We start from the raw sequence: 16,927 nt of genomic DNA, 5'->3' as shown, positions 1-16,927 counted from the left end.
AAATTTAAAGTTTGTGTTAGGTTTTGTTTATGTAATAAGGCCATTTATGTTTGTTTAAATTTTTAATTGAGCTTTTGCTTACTTATTTTAAACTGCTAGTTTAGGAGGAGATGAATTTTCAAAATAATTATTGTTTTCAAAGACACGAAATTTAAATATTAGAGTTTTCAAAAACTTTCGCGATTTTAGATCAACTTATTATAACAATAGTAAATAACAAGGCAAACGTTTTGATTAGTTGATTCGTTAAATAATAACAAAGAGGTTTTTAAACTTAGAAACGAAATTATTACCAATAAGTCTAGTTTTCGAAAGACACTTCAATGTGACACGGCAGATTCGACCATAACGTTTAGGCCGGGTTTGGGGTGTTACAATAGTTTTTGGGGAGAGTTTTTTAGAGAGCTTTTGTATTTTGGATATCTGCGTTTCTTTCAGGATTTATTCTTTGTACTTGGGTTTTGGATACTCTCCATCATTGTACACTTCATTTATTGTTTAGTGAAAAGTCGAAGTCTCCTTTACCTGTAGTTTGTTATCCCTCAATGAGGGTTTTCCATATAAGTACTTGTATTCTTTCTTCTTTACTTTTACTATCTTGTTGTTTATATGTGTCAATCAAAAACAAAAATAATAAATAAATTGAAAATTTAAAAGGAATTTAAAGAAAGATTTAAGTTGCTCAATTGCATATTTCAAATCCACCCAGAATAAATTTTCAAAAGTACTCATTATTTTATTTTTAATACACATGATCTCACAACAAAATAAATTTTAAACTTCAAAAAAAGAACATTTTTACTTAATTTTAATATAGATTTTAAAAAGTATTTTATTAAAAAATATTTATAAAATTTTACAAGTCTAACAATATCCATATAGAATATTTTCACTAAATTATTTATTTTAATATCATTATTTTTCTTTTTATAATTATTTTTAATTCATAAAATTCCAATAATCCAAGTTCTCTTAACACAATTATTTATTCAAATCAAACAATTATAATTACTAATTTTATTTTGAGAGTTCCAAAATACTAACATTTTAAAAATATTAAAAATTTGAAAATAAAATTATAAAATATAGATTTAAGTTAAGTAAAAATGTTTATAAAAACTCTTAACTCCAAAGATTCTAAAATTTTAAAACTTATGGTATTGATATCAATATTTAAAAATCTTTTAAAAAATATAAAATATTTTTTATTTAACAGAGACGTAAAAACTAAAAACTAAAATAATTTATAATCCACTCCTTATATAATTAGGAAAACGAGTTTAATTTATAATCTACTCCTTATATAATTAGGAAAAGGTCTCAGAAGCCCATCATTCCCTATAAATACCCTCTTCGTTCTAAGCCCCATCACCCTGAAAAAGAATAGCGTAAACCTCAGTCTAATTACCTTCCTTCTCTTTCCCACTATACTTTTTCTACCGTGTTTCGTCGTCTCTCTGATAGCTTTTTCTTTCGATTCACCTTCTCAAATGGCTGCTTCAGACGTCGTTGTGGTTATGGATTTCGATAAAACGATTATCGATTGTGATAGCGATAACTGGGTGGTGGATGAGTTGGGTGCTACCGAGTTGTTCAACCAGCTCTTACCTACTATGCCTTGGAACTCTCTTATGGTAATCTCTTTTTTTTCTTTTGTTTATTTTTTTTCTGAATTTGGGTTTAGTATTTCTTTTTACAAAATATATATTTCAGGATCGAATGATGAAAGAACTTCATTCACAAGGAACCAAAATCGAAGACATTGTAGCTGTTTTGAAAAGAACTCCAATTCATTCCCGAATCATCCAAGCCATTAAATCTGCTTATGCTTTAGGGTATGTAATATTTCTCACTTGGTTTTATTTAATTCTTTTTATTGGTTTTTTCGTTAGAAAAATACTTAAAAGTTTTGGTGTGCAATGGCATTATTTTGCAGATGTGATATGAAGATTGTTAGCGACGCGAATGTGTTTTTCATCGACACAATCTTAAAGCATCATGGTTTGAAAGAATGCTTTTCAGAAATTAATACAAACCCAAGCTTTGTTGATGAAGAAGGCAGGTTAAGGATTTTCCCTTACCATGATTTCACTGAACATCCCCATGGATGTCCTCATCCCTGCCCTCCAAACATGTGCAAGGTACCCATACCCTCTAATCGTTTTCTTTAATAATTTTAAAAGCTCCCAACATGTTTTTGGACATAAGCAAATGCATTATTTAAATAGATTGTCACCCACCCACATTTTTATAGTATTTTAATAAGAATTATGACAAATCACATAACTTGTGGGAAAATGTACGTGTAATCAGATACAAAGCATGATTAGCTCTTAGGTACGTGGAGCTTTGTCATCTTTCATGTTATCTAATTGACTATGTTATGATTCCTTTTGAATAGGCTATCGTGATTGAAAGGATCCAAGCATCTTTATCCGCCATGGAGGAGAAGAAAACAATCATCTACATGGGGGATGGACTGGGTGATTTCTGCCCCAGTTTGAAGCTTGGAGATGGAGACTATATGTTGCCAAGGAAAGATTTCCCAGTTTGGGACTTGGTTTGCAAAAACAGGAGCCTAATAAAAGCTGAAGTTTGCGAATGGAGCAATGGGGAGGAGTTTGAGCATGCTTTACTCCACTTCATCACCAAGATTACCATTGACAAAAGCAACACTAATGGCAACAATGCTGCTCAGCTATATTCAGATTGCAAAGTACAGACAATGCCAGGCTCTTCCCATCAAGCCTTTTCCCAAACCCTTTATGTTCCTCATTAGAATGCAAAACTTGCTGAGGTTAAAAATAAAACATAGCTGATGCCCTTGGTCTTGCTATTCTTTTATTGAAATAACATTTGTATAATTGTATTAGTTTCAAAATGTACGAGAATCATATTTAACTTGAATTAATTTCTAAAGTATAATAATAGTATATTATCTTTCTTTACACTATGAAACTCTCAACATGATGTGGAAATATGGTTTGTAACTCAAAAGCCGAAATGGGTGGAAAATGGTCATTAATTCATTATAATGTTTTCATATCAAACAAGGAAAGTATGAGGAAACTCTAGTCCAACATCTCACATGATATTATCGAAGGGAAATTATTATTATTTTCTCAATATATTAGAATAAGATATAAATTATACGTTTTTGAAGTTAAATTTTTTATCTTGCAAGATGATGTAAAATAACATGCTTTTGGAAAATAAAATTTGGATCTTAAAAAGCAGCAATATTATATGTTTAGATCTTATTGTCGCTTTCAACATTTGTGAACTTCATTATTAAAAGCTGGTGTCTTGGTTGCATGATCTGCAAGCTTTTTCTGTAAGGTCAATTTCACTACAGTATCCGTGAGAAATTGTCTGTTTTGATTCAATTTTCTATAAAAAAGCATTTCATGCGAGTATCACAGGTTAAATGAAATATTTGCCTCTAAGATACTAATACATAAAAAAAAACTGAAATAATTATAATAATCCACCATTTATTGAATTGATGTTCCAAAAGCATGCTGTAGTTTATTGAAATCTCACTATAACATCATTGATAGCTACTAAAAGCTTGGGAAGAACCCTTTCTGCAACTTGACCAGTACTCAGCTACAAGCTTGGAAAAACCGGACTCTATTCCCATTAGTCTTGCAGGCTTATCATACTCTATCAACTTCCCTGCAAATCAAAGCAATAACATGATTTCCACCAATAAACTGTAATATTTGCCTGGAGAAAGCTAAAAGCATACCATAGGAAAGGACCATGACCATGTCACTGTCTATTACAGTTGGAACTCTATGAGCCACTGTTATCACTGTGCATTCTGAGAACTCTTGTCTGATAATTCGCTGCAAAATAGCATCCGTCGCAGAGTCAATCGAAGCCGTTGCTTCGTCTAAGATGTTAAACTTTGGCCTGCAATGCAACATGGGACCAGCAGCCAACTCACAGCAAGACCAGCAACAGCAAAACAGTTTGAAGGGCAGCATTGGAGCTGAACTGGATGCAACAAGTTATTTTGTTTACTTTGTTCACATGTAATTTTGTTAGTTTACTTGTAACATGTTCAACAAAGTTAGTAGGATTAGTTTATGATGTAATGGCTGATATGTCAGCTTATTTTGTGTGTAATTTAAGTAAGCATTAGTCTTGTATTAGTGGGGGCAGTTAAGCCATTAGGTAACTGTCAAATTAACATTGTAACTCTCATATATTTCAAATTTTGAATTAAAATTAGTGTGGTTCTTCAGTTACATTCTTGGCTGCTGTTCCTCCTTTCTGTTTTGCTTTTGATTTCATTGCTTTTGTTTAATGCCAATGTTCCAACAGAAGCTAGATAGTACCCCTTTTTGTTTAAGCAAAAAAAGAGAATATTTTGTGATCAGAAAAAGTTGAAAAATCAATAAAAGGAACAGATGAGAAGCAAAGGACACACCTGAATGTATGTTACTGCTATCATTACAAGAATGGCTACAATGAGAACTTCCCAAGTGACAAAGGCGATGACTCCAATAGCCGCTACAAGTTCAATTCTACCAGCTGCTACAAATCCAATGGACAGAGGCAGATTAAAATCCAGAATACTTAAATCTGATGAAGCCTGAAAGAGCAATGTACAGAGGATAATAAGAAACCTGTTATGTAACATAAAGCTGATAGGTAAAACAAATTGTTTCAAATGTGCTTAGTAGAAGGAACATTGGATCGTCTTACTCGGGTCAAGATCCTCCCAACAGGTGTAGAGTCAAAGAAAAGCATGGGAGCTTTAAAAATGGAATTGATGAAACCATAGAAGAAGGCCTTAGAAGCCTTTAATCCCAAATGAGCAGAATAAATAGACCTAAGATGCACAAAAACAGCACTAAGTGTTGAAATTCCTGTATAAACTCCTATTAGCAAGCCACTACTTATTTTAGGAATTTGAATGGCAATTGCTAGCCAATAAGTAGCTGCAGCCTGGAAAATCACGAAACCAAACTGAGATAGTATGGCTAAAGATAGAAAAAGATATCCTTTGGACACTACAATATAATCAAGGAAAGGTCTCCATCCGAAATCACCAGTCCCTTTTTCTTCTTCTTCAGTGAGCTGCACTCCTGGTAGTCCCAAAGCAGAAATCTCCCCCTCACTTTTCTGTTGAGTAGAGTAACACTTATTGTACTCCTCAGCCTGAAGGGTGTCTGTGTCTTCTTGTTGTCCTTTGTTTTCATTACTCAAAGGATCCACTACTGTCATTGCATCTCTGTGAGCATTGACAAGCTCCTGACATGCCGTCCCCGACATCAATAGTTCTGTATAGCTTCCTATTTGAGTAATACTGCCACCATCCATGACCTGAGTAATAACCAAATCATTCTCCTGAAATAAAAGTGAAAAAATGGTTTTAACTTAACAGACTTTTACTAGAATGGTATCAATTTCAGAGAGAAACTCCACTTGATGAGGTACAAGGATGACAGTTTTGTTTCTTAGTGCAGCCATTACACAGTCCTGCAATTATAGAACATAATTTCAACTTAATAAACAGCTAACTTTTTGTTTTCAATGTTTGAGTTCTTAACTGAGGTGTTTGTCTTACATTGAATAGAACCGCAGCTGTTTGAGCATCTACAGTACTGAAAGAATCATCAAGAAGATAGATATCGGCGTCATTGTAGACAGCTCGTGTTGATCCCTCTCTGACCTATTTCCGTGAGATCACCATGAGCAAAGTTATCATGTCCTTATCTAGTGCACATGACTTTATAGCCTTTTTGTATCTTTCCTCATCCATTGGCTTTCCATAGAGTATGTTGTCTCGAATAGTCCCACTCTGGATCCAAGATGTTTGAGAAACATACGCTATGGATCCATATACATACACCTGTTTGCAAGAATTAAGAGAGAAACATCAGTGATATAGCAGCAAAACCAGTGTTTGATACTAAATAAAAATTACTAGCTTTGAATAACTCACAGTTCCTGAAATTTTCGGTATTTCTCCAAGCATCACATGCAAGATTGATGATTTCCCAGCTCCCACTGGTCCACAAACTGCGATTTTCTGTCCCTTTTTCATTTCCAGGTTGATATCTCTAAGAGTTGCAACTGTTAATTCAGTGTCCCAACTAAAGTTGCCTGCCTGTATTACAACACTTTTATCAGAACTCTGCTTTGAAATTAATGGTTCTTCACTATTCAGTTCATCACCAAGCAGGAATGCATTGATCCTTTCAGTAGAGACTTTGACTTGCATCATAACTGAAAGAGCTCCCGGTATCATTGTGATCGGTTCCCCCATGCTTCTCAGTGTTGCAAGAACTGTGAAAATGGTGCTAGCATTCAACGCTGCACTCCCCAAATAGGCACACCCCAGGAAGATAACTGAAGAAATGATGGTGGGGCTGATCCAATATAGAACAGTACCATAAGCTTTGCTTATCTGTTCTTTTGCCAGCCACTTGAATTCATTTTCAAGTCGAGTTTCAATCATGTTCTTGAATTTCTCTTCCCAAGACTTCAACTTTATGATTTTCATATTGTTTAGGACCTCTGATGTGAGTCTTAGTCTCTCATCTTGAGCAACCATGAATTGAGATTGGCACTTTTGCAGTACATTTGCAAATGGCACATTGAGGACTCCACAAATGAGCAAAGGGACTAAACCGGGAAGAGCACCGAGTCCGACAACATAGAAAAGTATTCCAATGGACATAAAAAGTTGCAGTACAAGACTCCATGCTGAATGAAGCCACCAAGGAAACTCCCCTAGTCTGTAGGCATCTACTGCAATATAATTCAAAATCTCTCCAGTTGAATGCCTTCTCCTTCCAATGCACGAAAGTTAAACTGTTTCCGATAAACTGCGGCCATCAAAGCCGATCGCATCCTCATTCCGGACCTCCTAGAACTAAAGAACCGACGCCTCTGAGACAACGATTCAACTACTTTGCAAATGACTAGACATCCCAATATGGTGAGACCTTCATACCTATTCTCCTCACTATGGTTTGAATAGTCTACAAAAGCATAGCAAAGATACTACAGAAACTATCCTTAGGAAAGCAAAGATACCTATCAATAAGTTTTCTTTGAAATACACTTTTGCTAAGGCCCGAAGAACCAAGTTTTTTGAGTTGCTCAAGCTGTTTGCTCTCACGAGGGATTCCCATGCTTGAGCAAATCTTTCATAGGCCAAGCTAGCTTCATCTTCATCAACTAAAGAAGGGATATCTTCAAGAGTTAATAGCTTTGAATGGCCTAAAGAAAACAAGGGATTAATCCAAGAAAAAGTTGGTTTGCTCAAGAAGCTAGCTCTCCCTATGCCTACTTGAGCTTTCTTTGCCTTAGAAGAAAATAGAGGTTCATATAGAACCTGATGATCTTCACTACATTTAGTATCTGAAGAACTAATCGAGTTTCTAAATCCAAAAACGAGGAGCATGATGTTTACTGGCCATTGAATTAAGTCAAAAAATGGAAGATTATGTTTGAAACAGAAGCTTAATGTGAATAGCTGAAACCAGTAAAGAGAAGGACTTCCACCAGACAGAGATGACAATTTTGATCGATTTCGATGTTTGAACAAGTAAGGAAACTGACACAGACATCCAAATTACTCCTCTAACAAGGTAAACCAATCACTCCAAATCATTCAATCCCTCATATCTGGTTATAATATCCCATAAAGCAGTGCCGAAATAGACTAAGCTGATAAAAGCAGAACATATTGAAACAAGTATAGAGATCAAGTCCTCCCTATTACTCTCGCCCATGTGAGATTTATTGACTAAAAGCAGCAAAAGAAAGTAAAAAGACAAAGGAATAACACGTTTGTGACATCTAAGATGATTCTTTGAATGCAAGAAGAACCAAGATCAAGTTCTCCCCCACAAATCCAGGAGACTTTGTCTACATATACATCAGATGGTAGAACATCAGAAGCAGCAAGATATATAATATATATAAGAATGACAAATATGCAAACTCAACGCGACAATATTGATCCATTAAGGTTTGGATATGAAGCTTCTAATATATCATCTTGTATTGAGAGTATTCCCAGCAAGACATGTATGCATAAACAAGAACAACATGCACCAGTGTTTTATCACCATTGATGGTTCAGTGTTCATGGTGCAAACCGTGCAATATCCAAACATCTGGTAGTGTCAATGAAGCTAAAAAAGAAATGAAAATTTGTTGGTGTTAGAACAGAAACAAACAAGCTCAGCTTGTGTCTTGTGCAGCAAGCCTCCATACTTGCTAAGCAAACAAACTGAATCGAAGCAATAGAAAGAAGAAAAGCTAAGGAAAAATGGAGAAAATTTTGATGAACAAAATCAGATTCATTCATAAGTGAAACAATGGCATAATGCCAATACATAAATCAAGCACTAAGCTTGTCAAAATCAACAAATGTTTACCTAATGGTTACCTAACACCACTAAGCATTGAAACTTGAAGTAATTAACTTGTACATACAAGCAAAGATGAATAAACAGCTCATCCATCAAAAAATTACATCAATCATCAACCTAACATAGTTCAAAATGAACTAAGATATATTTCATTAACTAAAAATTACAATGTAATGGCCCAAATTCAAGGCTATCGGAATAGTGGTTTTGTAACCACAAATCCGATTTAAAAAGAAATTTATTTTAATATTTTTTCATGAATATTGGTATGATAGGAAAATCGTATGAAAATATTGATAGAAAAATTTTACCGATTTAGTGGTTAGTTAGAAAAAGAAATTGTTGAAGAAATTAGGTAAAAATAAGGTATCGAGACCTCAATCTCGTAAAACCGAGTCAAAAATATTTTTATAAATATTTGTGAAGTGTTATTAATATGGTATTAAAATTTCGTTAGAAAATTTTAATGTTTGGGTAGTCAATTAAGCAAAAAGGACTAAATTGAAAAATGTGTAAAAGTTACTAGAAGGATTAAATAGCTCAATTGTTAAATGAGAAGAGACATAAATTGAAAATAACCCCAAAATGAGATATTTTGGGCGGCAATAGCTGAGAAAAATCAGGAGAATTGAAGAATTAAGGGTAAAATTGGAATATTGCAAAAATTTGCTTTAAAAGTTAGGACTAAAGTGGAATATCTAGAATTCTCTTCATATTTTCTGCACTCTCATCAGCCAAAAACGTCCTAAGGGTTTCTTCAAGCTGGTTTTTCATAATTTTTGCACCAAGTGAGTTAATACTTGCCTTTTTCTTGTAATTTTTGTGTTTCTAAGACTTTTACAACTAGGTCCTATTACTAAATTCATTAGTTTTTGATTTTATGAATGAATTTGAAAGTTGCTATGAATATGTGCTGGAATTTTATGATGAAATAGGATGAAATTGAAGCTTTAATTTGTTTGTGAGATGATTTTATTAGGTAATTTCAATAGAAATTGATTTGTAGGACTTAATTGTGAAAAAGTTTGAATTAAAGTCTAGTACTAAAATTCTGATTTCCAAAGCTTATAAAGTAGTTTAAAGTGATGAGATAAAGTGTTAATTGAGAAAAATCAGATCAATTGAGAGGTTAATTGAGCAGGGATGAAATTATCATTTATTGAAAGTTTAGGGAAAAATGGTAATTAACATCATACACTAAAACAGTTTTGGACAGCAGCAGTACTCTAACTTTAAAAATTCACCAAAAATTATAGAGATCGAATTAGAGGATGAATAAAATATGAAATTAAATCTTATTGAGTTTAGTTTCTCATAGAAGAAATGGTTTAATCAATGGAATTGTAAATCATGAGATATAATGGATTTTGTGAGACAAGGTCAGAATGAATTCGGGTTCCCCTGTTCTGAATTTGGAAAATCATTAAAAATTTTACAAAAATTATTATGATTTATAATTTATATGGTTAGAATCCTTAATGAGTCTACTTTCAGAAGAAACAAACAGAAACATCATCTGAATTCTTTACAATGAGATAATTAATTTTTAGTGAAGAGGGGTCGGAACTGTCAAACAATGAAATAGGGGAAACTTTAAAGGATAAAATGTACTTTTTGGCTAAACCAAAAATTTTGAAAATTTTATGATAAGAAGATATGTGAGTCTAATTTCAGGGAAAATTAACAGATCTTAATTTGGAGTTCAGTAGCTCAAGATATAAATAATTTAGTGACTATGACTCAATGAGACAGCTTTTAATGCACTATAAATAATAATGGAATTTTAGAGAATGTTACGTATGACCATGAAATGTATTAGATTAATGATCAAATTTATTTATTTAGATCCAGAAAGTTAAAATACGAAGCTAGATTCGAGGAAAATAAAAAGTTCGGGATTAGTAGATTTTTTTGTTTACGAACAAGTACCGAGGTAAGTTCGTGTAACTTGAATTATATTCATAAATGCTTGAAATGTTTGTTATTGATGTGAATATGATTTGGATGTTTATTCTATGATAACTGATGAAGTAATGATATTCTTGATGAAAAGAGGAAATAAATCCCGGTTGAATGAAAGGAAAATTCGATGGATCTCTGAAAAGGAATTGACGGTAAAAAGGATCTAGCCCGGACGGGTGATCTTATCCTGATATAGCCCTCCCGAAGAATATGTGGAAAATGGATTTAGCCCGGACGGGTAATCCGAATTAGGGTCTGAATTTAGCCTGGACTGGTAATTCAGATCCAAGCTCATTAGAGTAATTGTCGTTACAGGGGATTTAGCCTGGACTAGTAATCCCGACAATACTCTGTGAGTTTATATTACAGGGGATTTAGCCTGGACTGGTAATCCCGCTGTAAGGATGAGGTTCGCTGGAGTGTGCTCTCTGAAATAGAAATGTGCGCACATGAATATGAATTGACGGACCTGAAATTGTACACTAAAGTGTACCTCTGAAAATCCATCGAAATTCCAAGTAGTTCAACGGGATAAATATGGAAAAATAACAAGGAAATGGAAATCATGGAATTGATGAGCTCATCAATCATGGTATATATATTATTGATACATGAAAATTATTGGACTAATTTGAATGTTGAGTTTGTGCATGATAGGGGAATAATGTATGGAATGGGTGTATGAATGTTTATTACATTGTATGGAAAATATTAGGTAAGTATAATTCTTATTACATGAGCTTACTAAGCACAAAGTGCTTATCCTGTTTCTTTTTCCCCTGTTTTGTAGTGTTAAGAGCTCGGAGGTCGGATTTGGTTGGAGAAGCATCACACTATCAACATCAAGATCTCGGTACATAAAGAAACTTATTTTGGAAATCAATGGCATGTATAAGCTAGTAAAGTAGATGTTAATGTGGAATGAATGTATGGTTAGCCATTGGTATGGCTAACAAATTTTGGTTTTGGCATGTGATGAGATTATCTTATGAATACAATAAATCTATCTTGAAAATATGTTGAAATGGATTGGTTGTGTTGGCTTGGTCTCGGTTTAAAATTTTCAGGGAGGATTAGATATTTATAAAGGGGTTATATTGAGTTTAAAAAAAAATTAGTAAAATCTGGTAATACCTCGTATCCTATTCCGGCGACGGATACGGGTAAGGGGTGTTACATACAAAATGAACAAAAAACTTGAATAGTTGAGCTTGCTGCAGTAACTTCTACTATGCCTGATCTTCATGGCCTGCTGATTTGCTTCAGTGCAGCATGCTAACCAACCTTCATCACTCCTCCTTGGTTTGCATGGTGCAAACACCTAATTTCTTCCTTAAACACAAAAACCTTGTTGCATTAAGGCCCTTGGTCAGAATATCAGCAAGTTGATCCTCTGAATTGCAATGAATCAGCTTCACCTCCTGTGCTTGCTCCATTTCTCAAACTACATGTACCTTAATGCTGAAATGCTTTGTTCTTCCATGGAACACTGGATTCTTTGCAATTGCAACAGCAGATTGATTGTCACAAAAGATCTCTGTTGCTTCCTTTTAATGCACATTTAAGTCAGCCATGATTTTCCTTAGCCAAATGGCTTGGTTGACAGCACTTGCTGCTGCCACATACTCTGCTTCTGCAGTAGATTGAGCCACCAAGGTTTGCTTCTTCGAGCTCTAACAGAACATGGCTGAACCAAGATTGAAGGCATACCCTGAGGTGCTTTTCATGTCATCTGTTGATCCAGCCAAGTCACTATCACTGTATCCAACTAACCTCAAATGTTCAGCTTTGCTAAATAGCAGTCCATGGCTCAAAGTTCCTCTAACATATCTTAAGACTCTCTTAGCATCTTTAATGTGACTTTCATTGCAACAATGTAATAATCTCGAGAGTAAACAAACAACATACATTATGTCTAGCCTAGTGGCAGTTAAGTATAACAAGCAACCAACTAAACTTCTATAGGTTGTTTCACAAACCTTCTCAAAGTTACCATTGCTCGATAGCTTTTCTGCAACAGCAACAGGAGTTCTTGTTGCTTTGCTGTTTTGCATGGAGAACTTGGTTAAAATATTCGAGGCAAAGCTTTTCTGACTCAGAAATATCCCATTTTGTGTTTGTGACACCTCCATTCCAAGAAAATATGACATCTTCCCTAAATCAGACATTTCAAACATCTCCTGTATCTTGGTTTTGAAATCAACCAGTATGGTTTGATCTCTTCCTGTTACCAACAGGTCATCAACATACAGGGACACAATAAGCTGCGTTTGTGTCCCTTCCTTCTTAACATACAATGTTGGTTCACTTTTGCTTCTGTCAAATCCCAAACCAATCAAGTAGCCATCGATTCTGCTGTAACAGGCTCTTGGAACCTGTTTTAAGCTATACAAGGCTTTCTTCAGCTTGTACACCATGTGCTCTTTGCCAGCTACCTCAAACCCCTATGGTTGTTCAATATAGATGTCTTCATTAAGGAATCCATTCAGAAAGGCTGACTTCACATTGAGTTGATGGATTTTCCATTCGAGCTGTGCTGCTAAGGCAATCAGTAGTTTGATGGTGTCGAGCCTGGCCACTGGTCCAAAGGTCTCCAGGTAGTCCAGGCCATACTTCTGACTGAACCCCTTGACAACCAGCCTTGTTTTCAGATTGTTCAAACTTCCATCAGCATTTTGCTTGGCTTTATACACCCATTTCACTCAAATAACCTTTCTTTTGACTGGTCTTTCAACCAATTCCCAAGTCTAGTTCTTCTCAATCATGCTTATCTCCTCAGCCATTGCTTGCTTCCACCCTTGCTGAGCTTCAGCCTCTTCTTTAAAACTGCTTGGTTCAGCTATAGTTACATGAGTCCTTTCATAAATCTTAGCCAATGGTCTAGTTCCCCTGACTGGTTCATCATTTATGTCCATTTCAGGACCATCTTGATCTGTTTCTATTTGATCTGTTGCAAGATCTTCAGAAACTGCCTTAGGTTCACTCATTTCCCAGTTCCACCATGATTTTTCATCAAAGACCACATCCTTGCTAACTGACACATTGTTTGTTGAAGGATCCAAGATTCTATAGCCCTTCTTGACAATGCTATAGCCCACCAGAACACCAAGTCGAGCTCTTTTAGACAGCTTGTCTCTTTTAACAGCAGGCACATGTGCATAGCAGATGCATCCAAAGACCTTCAGATGAGCCAGTGATGGCTTGAATCCAAACTAGGCTTCAAAAGGAGTCTTCTGAGCCAAAGCCTTGGTTGGAAGCCTGTTTTGAATATAGGCTGCAGTGTTAACTGCCTCTGCCCACAGAGTCTTAGGAAAATTCTTCTGAATCATCAAGCATCTGGCCGTATCCATCAAGCTTCTATTCTTTCTTTCACTTACACCATTTTGCTGAGGTGTATAAGTGTTGGTAAGCTGATGTTTGATGCCTGCCTTATCACAAAAGGCTTGGAACTGAGCTGAGGTGTACTCAGTCCCATTATCAAACCTTATGATCTTTAGCTTGTAGCATGTTTCAGTCTCAGCAGCAGTCTTGAACTTCCAAAACATAGAGGCCACCTCTGATTTCTGTTTCAAGAAGTAAAGCCAACAAAATATTGAGTAATCATCAATAAACAAGATGAAATACCTGCTTCCATTTAGTGACTCAGTCTTCATGGGGCCACACACATCAGTGTGCACCAGCTGTAGTCTTTTAGAAGCTCTCCAGGCTTGATTCGAGGGAAATGAAAGTCTGGCCTGCTTGCCTAGCTGACACACTTCACAAACTTCCTGGCCAAACCACTTCTGCACAACTGATCCATCGATTTTTAGTTGGCATGTCCAAGTCTTTGATGCCAAAGCTTGGATTCATCTATTGTATATGTATAGGCAGTGTCTGAGTTCTCTGTCCAATCAACCACAAAACTCTTATCAGCCATGGTGACTGCCATGAGCTTGGATCCATTCGGATCACTGATTTGGCACTGCTTGCCTTTGAACATAACAGAATAGCCTTTCTCCAGCAATTGAGCTATGCTGAGCAAGTTTCTGTCAATCTCAGGCACCAAAAGCACATTTGAGATAACCTTGGCACCTGTAGGAGTGCATATCAGCACATCCCCCTTGCCTTCTACTTTTATAAAGTGGCCATTACCAATCTTGACTTTGGTTCTGCAGCTTCTGTCCAATGACTTGAAGATAGCAACATTAGGTGTCATATGGTTGGTGCAACCACTGTCTAGAAGCCAACCAGATGAAAACCTCTCTTGAGCAGTTGGGCATGACACAGCAAAGACTTGCTCCTCTTGGTCACTGTCTTCCTTGGCTACTCGAGCCTCAGCCTTCATTTGTTGAGAATGGTTCTGCCTTGGTTTGCTCTTGCTTTTGCAGACCCTTACAATATGTCCTTTCTTCTTGCAATGTTGACACAAAGCATCTGGTCTAAACCAGCATTTTTCTTCTGGATGACCAGGCCTTTTGCAGTACCTGCATAGTTGATCACTGCTTCCTGCAGCATCAGGCTTAGGCCTGTTTTTCCAGGTCTTCTTACCTTTGAAGGCAGTGTTGGTCTTTGCCTGAAAGGCACCTTCTTGGTGCTCCTCTAATCTGCTAGCTCTTCTCTGCTCTTGTGCATATAGAGCATTGATCAGCTCTGTAAGAAGAATGCTGGTCAGGTTCCTTGAGTCTTCGAGGGATGAGATTTTTGCCTCATACCTCTCGGGCAAAGTTGAAATAACCTTCTCCACTATCCTAGCTTCATTAAACTGCTCACCAAGGAGCCTTATGCTGTTTACCACAACCATAATTCTGTTAGAGTATTGCTTGACAGTTTCTTCTTCCTTCATCTTCAAATTCTCGAAGTCTCTCCTCAAATTCAACAACTGTTGCTGCCTTGTCCTCTCTGTCCCTTGAAACTCTTCTCTTAAATTGTCCCAGGCCTGCTTTGGTGATTCACAGGCCATAATCCTTGTGAGAATCACATATGACACTGAGTTTTGGATGTAAGACATGGCTTTGTGCCTCTTGGTCCTTTCATCAGCATGTTGCCTGATTTGAGCCACTGTTGGATTGGCTCTAAGTGGCTCTAGTTCAACATCAGAGTTGACCATCTCCCACAGATCGAAAGCCTGCAGGTAGGTCTTCATCTTGACCACCCATATGTGATAGCCTTATCCATTGAAAACTTGTGGTGCAGTTGGTGAAAAGTTTGATGAAGCCATCCTTTAAACAATAGGTCTCTTAATATTAAAGCTCTAGATACCAATTGTTGGTGTTAGAATAGAAACAAACAAGCTCAACTTGTGTCTTGTGCAGCAAGCCTCCATACTTGCTGTGCAAACAAACTGAATCGAAGCAATAGAAAGAAGAAAAACTAAGGAAAAACGGAGAAAAATTTGATGAACAAAATCAGATTCATTCATAAGTGAAACATGGCATAATACCAACATAAATCAAGCACTAAGCTTGTCAAAATCAGCAAATGTTTACCTAATGGTTACCTAACACCACTAAGCATTGAAACTTGAAGTAATTAACTTGTACATACAAGCAAATCTGAATAAATAGCTCATCCATCAACAAATTACATCAATCATCAACCTAACATAGTTCAAAATGAACTAAGATACATTTCATTAACTAAAAATTACAAAATAAACAAAAAACTTGAATAGTTGAGCTTGCTGCAGTGACTTCTGCTATGCCTGATCTTCATGGCCTGCTGATTTGCTTTAGTGCAGCATGCTAACCAACCTTCATCAAAATTCAATAGACTTACAAAGACAATTAACTAGCATGCATGCAGTTTGAAATAAAATGAGACATTACCAAGTGAGTACCCCAAGGAGGTCATTATTGAAAAGATTTCTTCGATCATTGTTTGAACTCTTTCTAGCTACACCAGACCAGTATTTCGTTGAATGAGCAGTGAAACCCAAAGTGACTTGCAGAACCCTTTCAGCTCACCTATTTATCACCCTTGTCCTGTTGTTAGATCTTGAAATCTTGGATATGATATGAAAATATAACACCAACATGACACTCAACACAATACATTTATTGAAGCAATGGTTAGCATATAGCAATCACATGTTTTATTATTATTATTATTATTATTTGGATGTAATGATGTAACTTAGTTGTATTTCAACTAAGTTTGTTAGTGGTAGTAGGTGGTGATTTATTTTAAGTGGATGTAATGATGAAACTTAGTTGTATTCCAACTAAGTTTGTTAGTGGTAGTAGGTGGTGATTTATTTTAAGTGGATGTAATGATGAAACTTAGTTGTATTCCAACTAAGTTGTCAAGTTGTAAGCTTGTATAAATAGGCTTTATGCCATTTTAAAAAAATGAATGAATTCAATCAAGATTTCATCCATATACTCTCTATTTTAGCTTTGCTTAAAATTTATTTCATTTTTCTTCTTTGTTTCTGCCGCAAGTCTCGATTCTTGCTCGGCAAGCTTTTTGTTGAACCTTGCTATTTGTTGCACTTAGCTCCAACAATTGGTATCAGAGCCAGGTTCTTAAGGGATCTGTTATACAAATTTATGGCTTCATCAAGCTTTTCACCAGCTGCACCTCAA

At 35.7% G+C, this 16,927-nt stretch overlaps 1 protein-coding gene and 1 pseudogene across 1 annotated transcript; one reads left to right on the top strand and one right to left on the bottom strand.

Moving 5' to 3' along the window:
• Nucleotides 1-1,359: 1,359 nt before the first annotated feature.
• LOC121222352 (inorganic pyrophosphatase 2) lies at nt 1,360-2,948 on the top strand. The gene is made up of 4 exons (XM_041102951.1): nt 1,360-1,634; nt 1,714-1,835; nt 1,937-2,141; nt 2,402-2,948. The coding sequence occupies exons 1-4, from the start codon at nt 1,491-1,493 to the stop codon at nt 2,777-2,779; spliced, it is 849 nt and encodes a 282-aa protein (XP_040958885.1). The 5' UTR covers nt 1,360-1,490; the 3' UTR covers nt 2,780-2,948.
• A 526-nt stretch (nt 2,949-3,474) lies between these two features.
• LOC107915676 (ABC transporter C family member 8-like) lies at nt 3,475-8,351 on the bottom strand (annotated as a pseudogene).
• Between the last annotated feature and the right edge of the window lie 8,576 nt (nt 8,352-16,927).

The sequence above is a fragment of the Gossypium hirsutum genome, chromosome D10 (genome assembly GCF_007990345.1).
Source record: "Gossypium hirsutum isolate 1008001.06 chromosome D10, Gossypium_hirsutum_v2.1, whole genome shotgun sequence".
Lineage (NCBI taxonomy): Eukaryota > Viridiplantae > Streptophyta > Magnoliopsida > Malvales > Malvaceae > Gossypium > Gossypium hirsutum.
The sequence above is the reverse complement of the archived record's forward strand: the minus strand, read 5'-3'. Positions and strand labels throughout refer to the sequence as shown.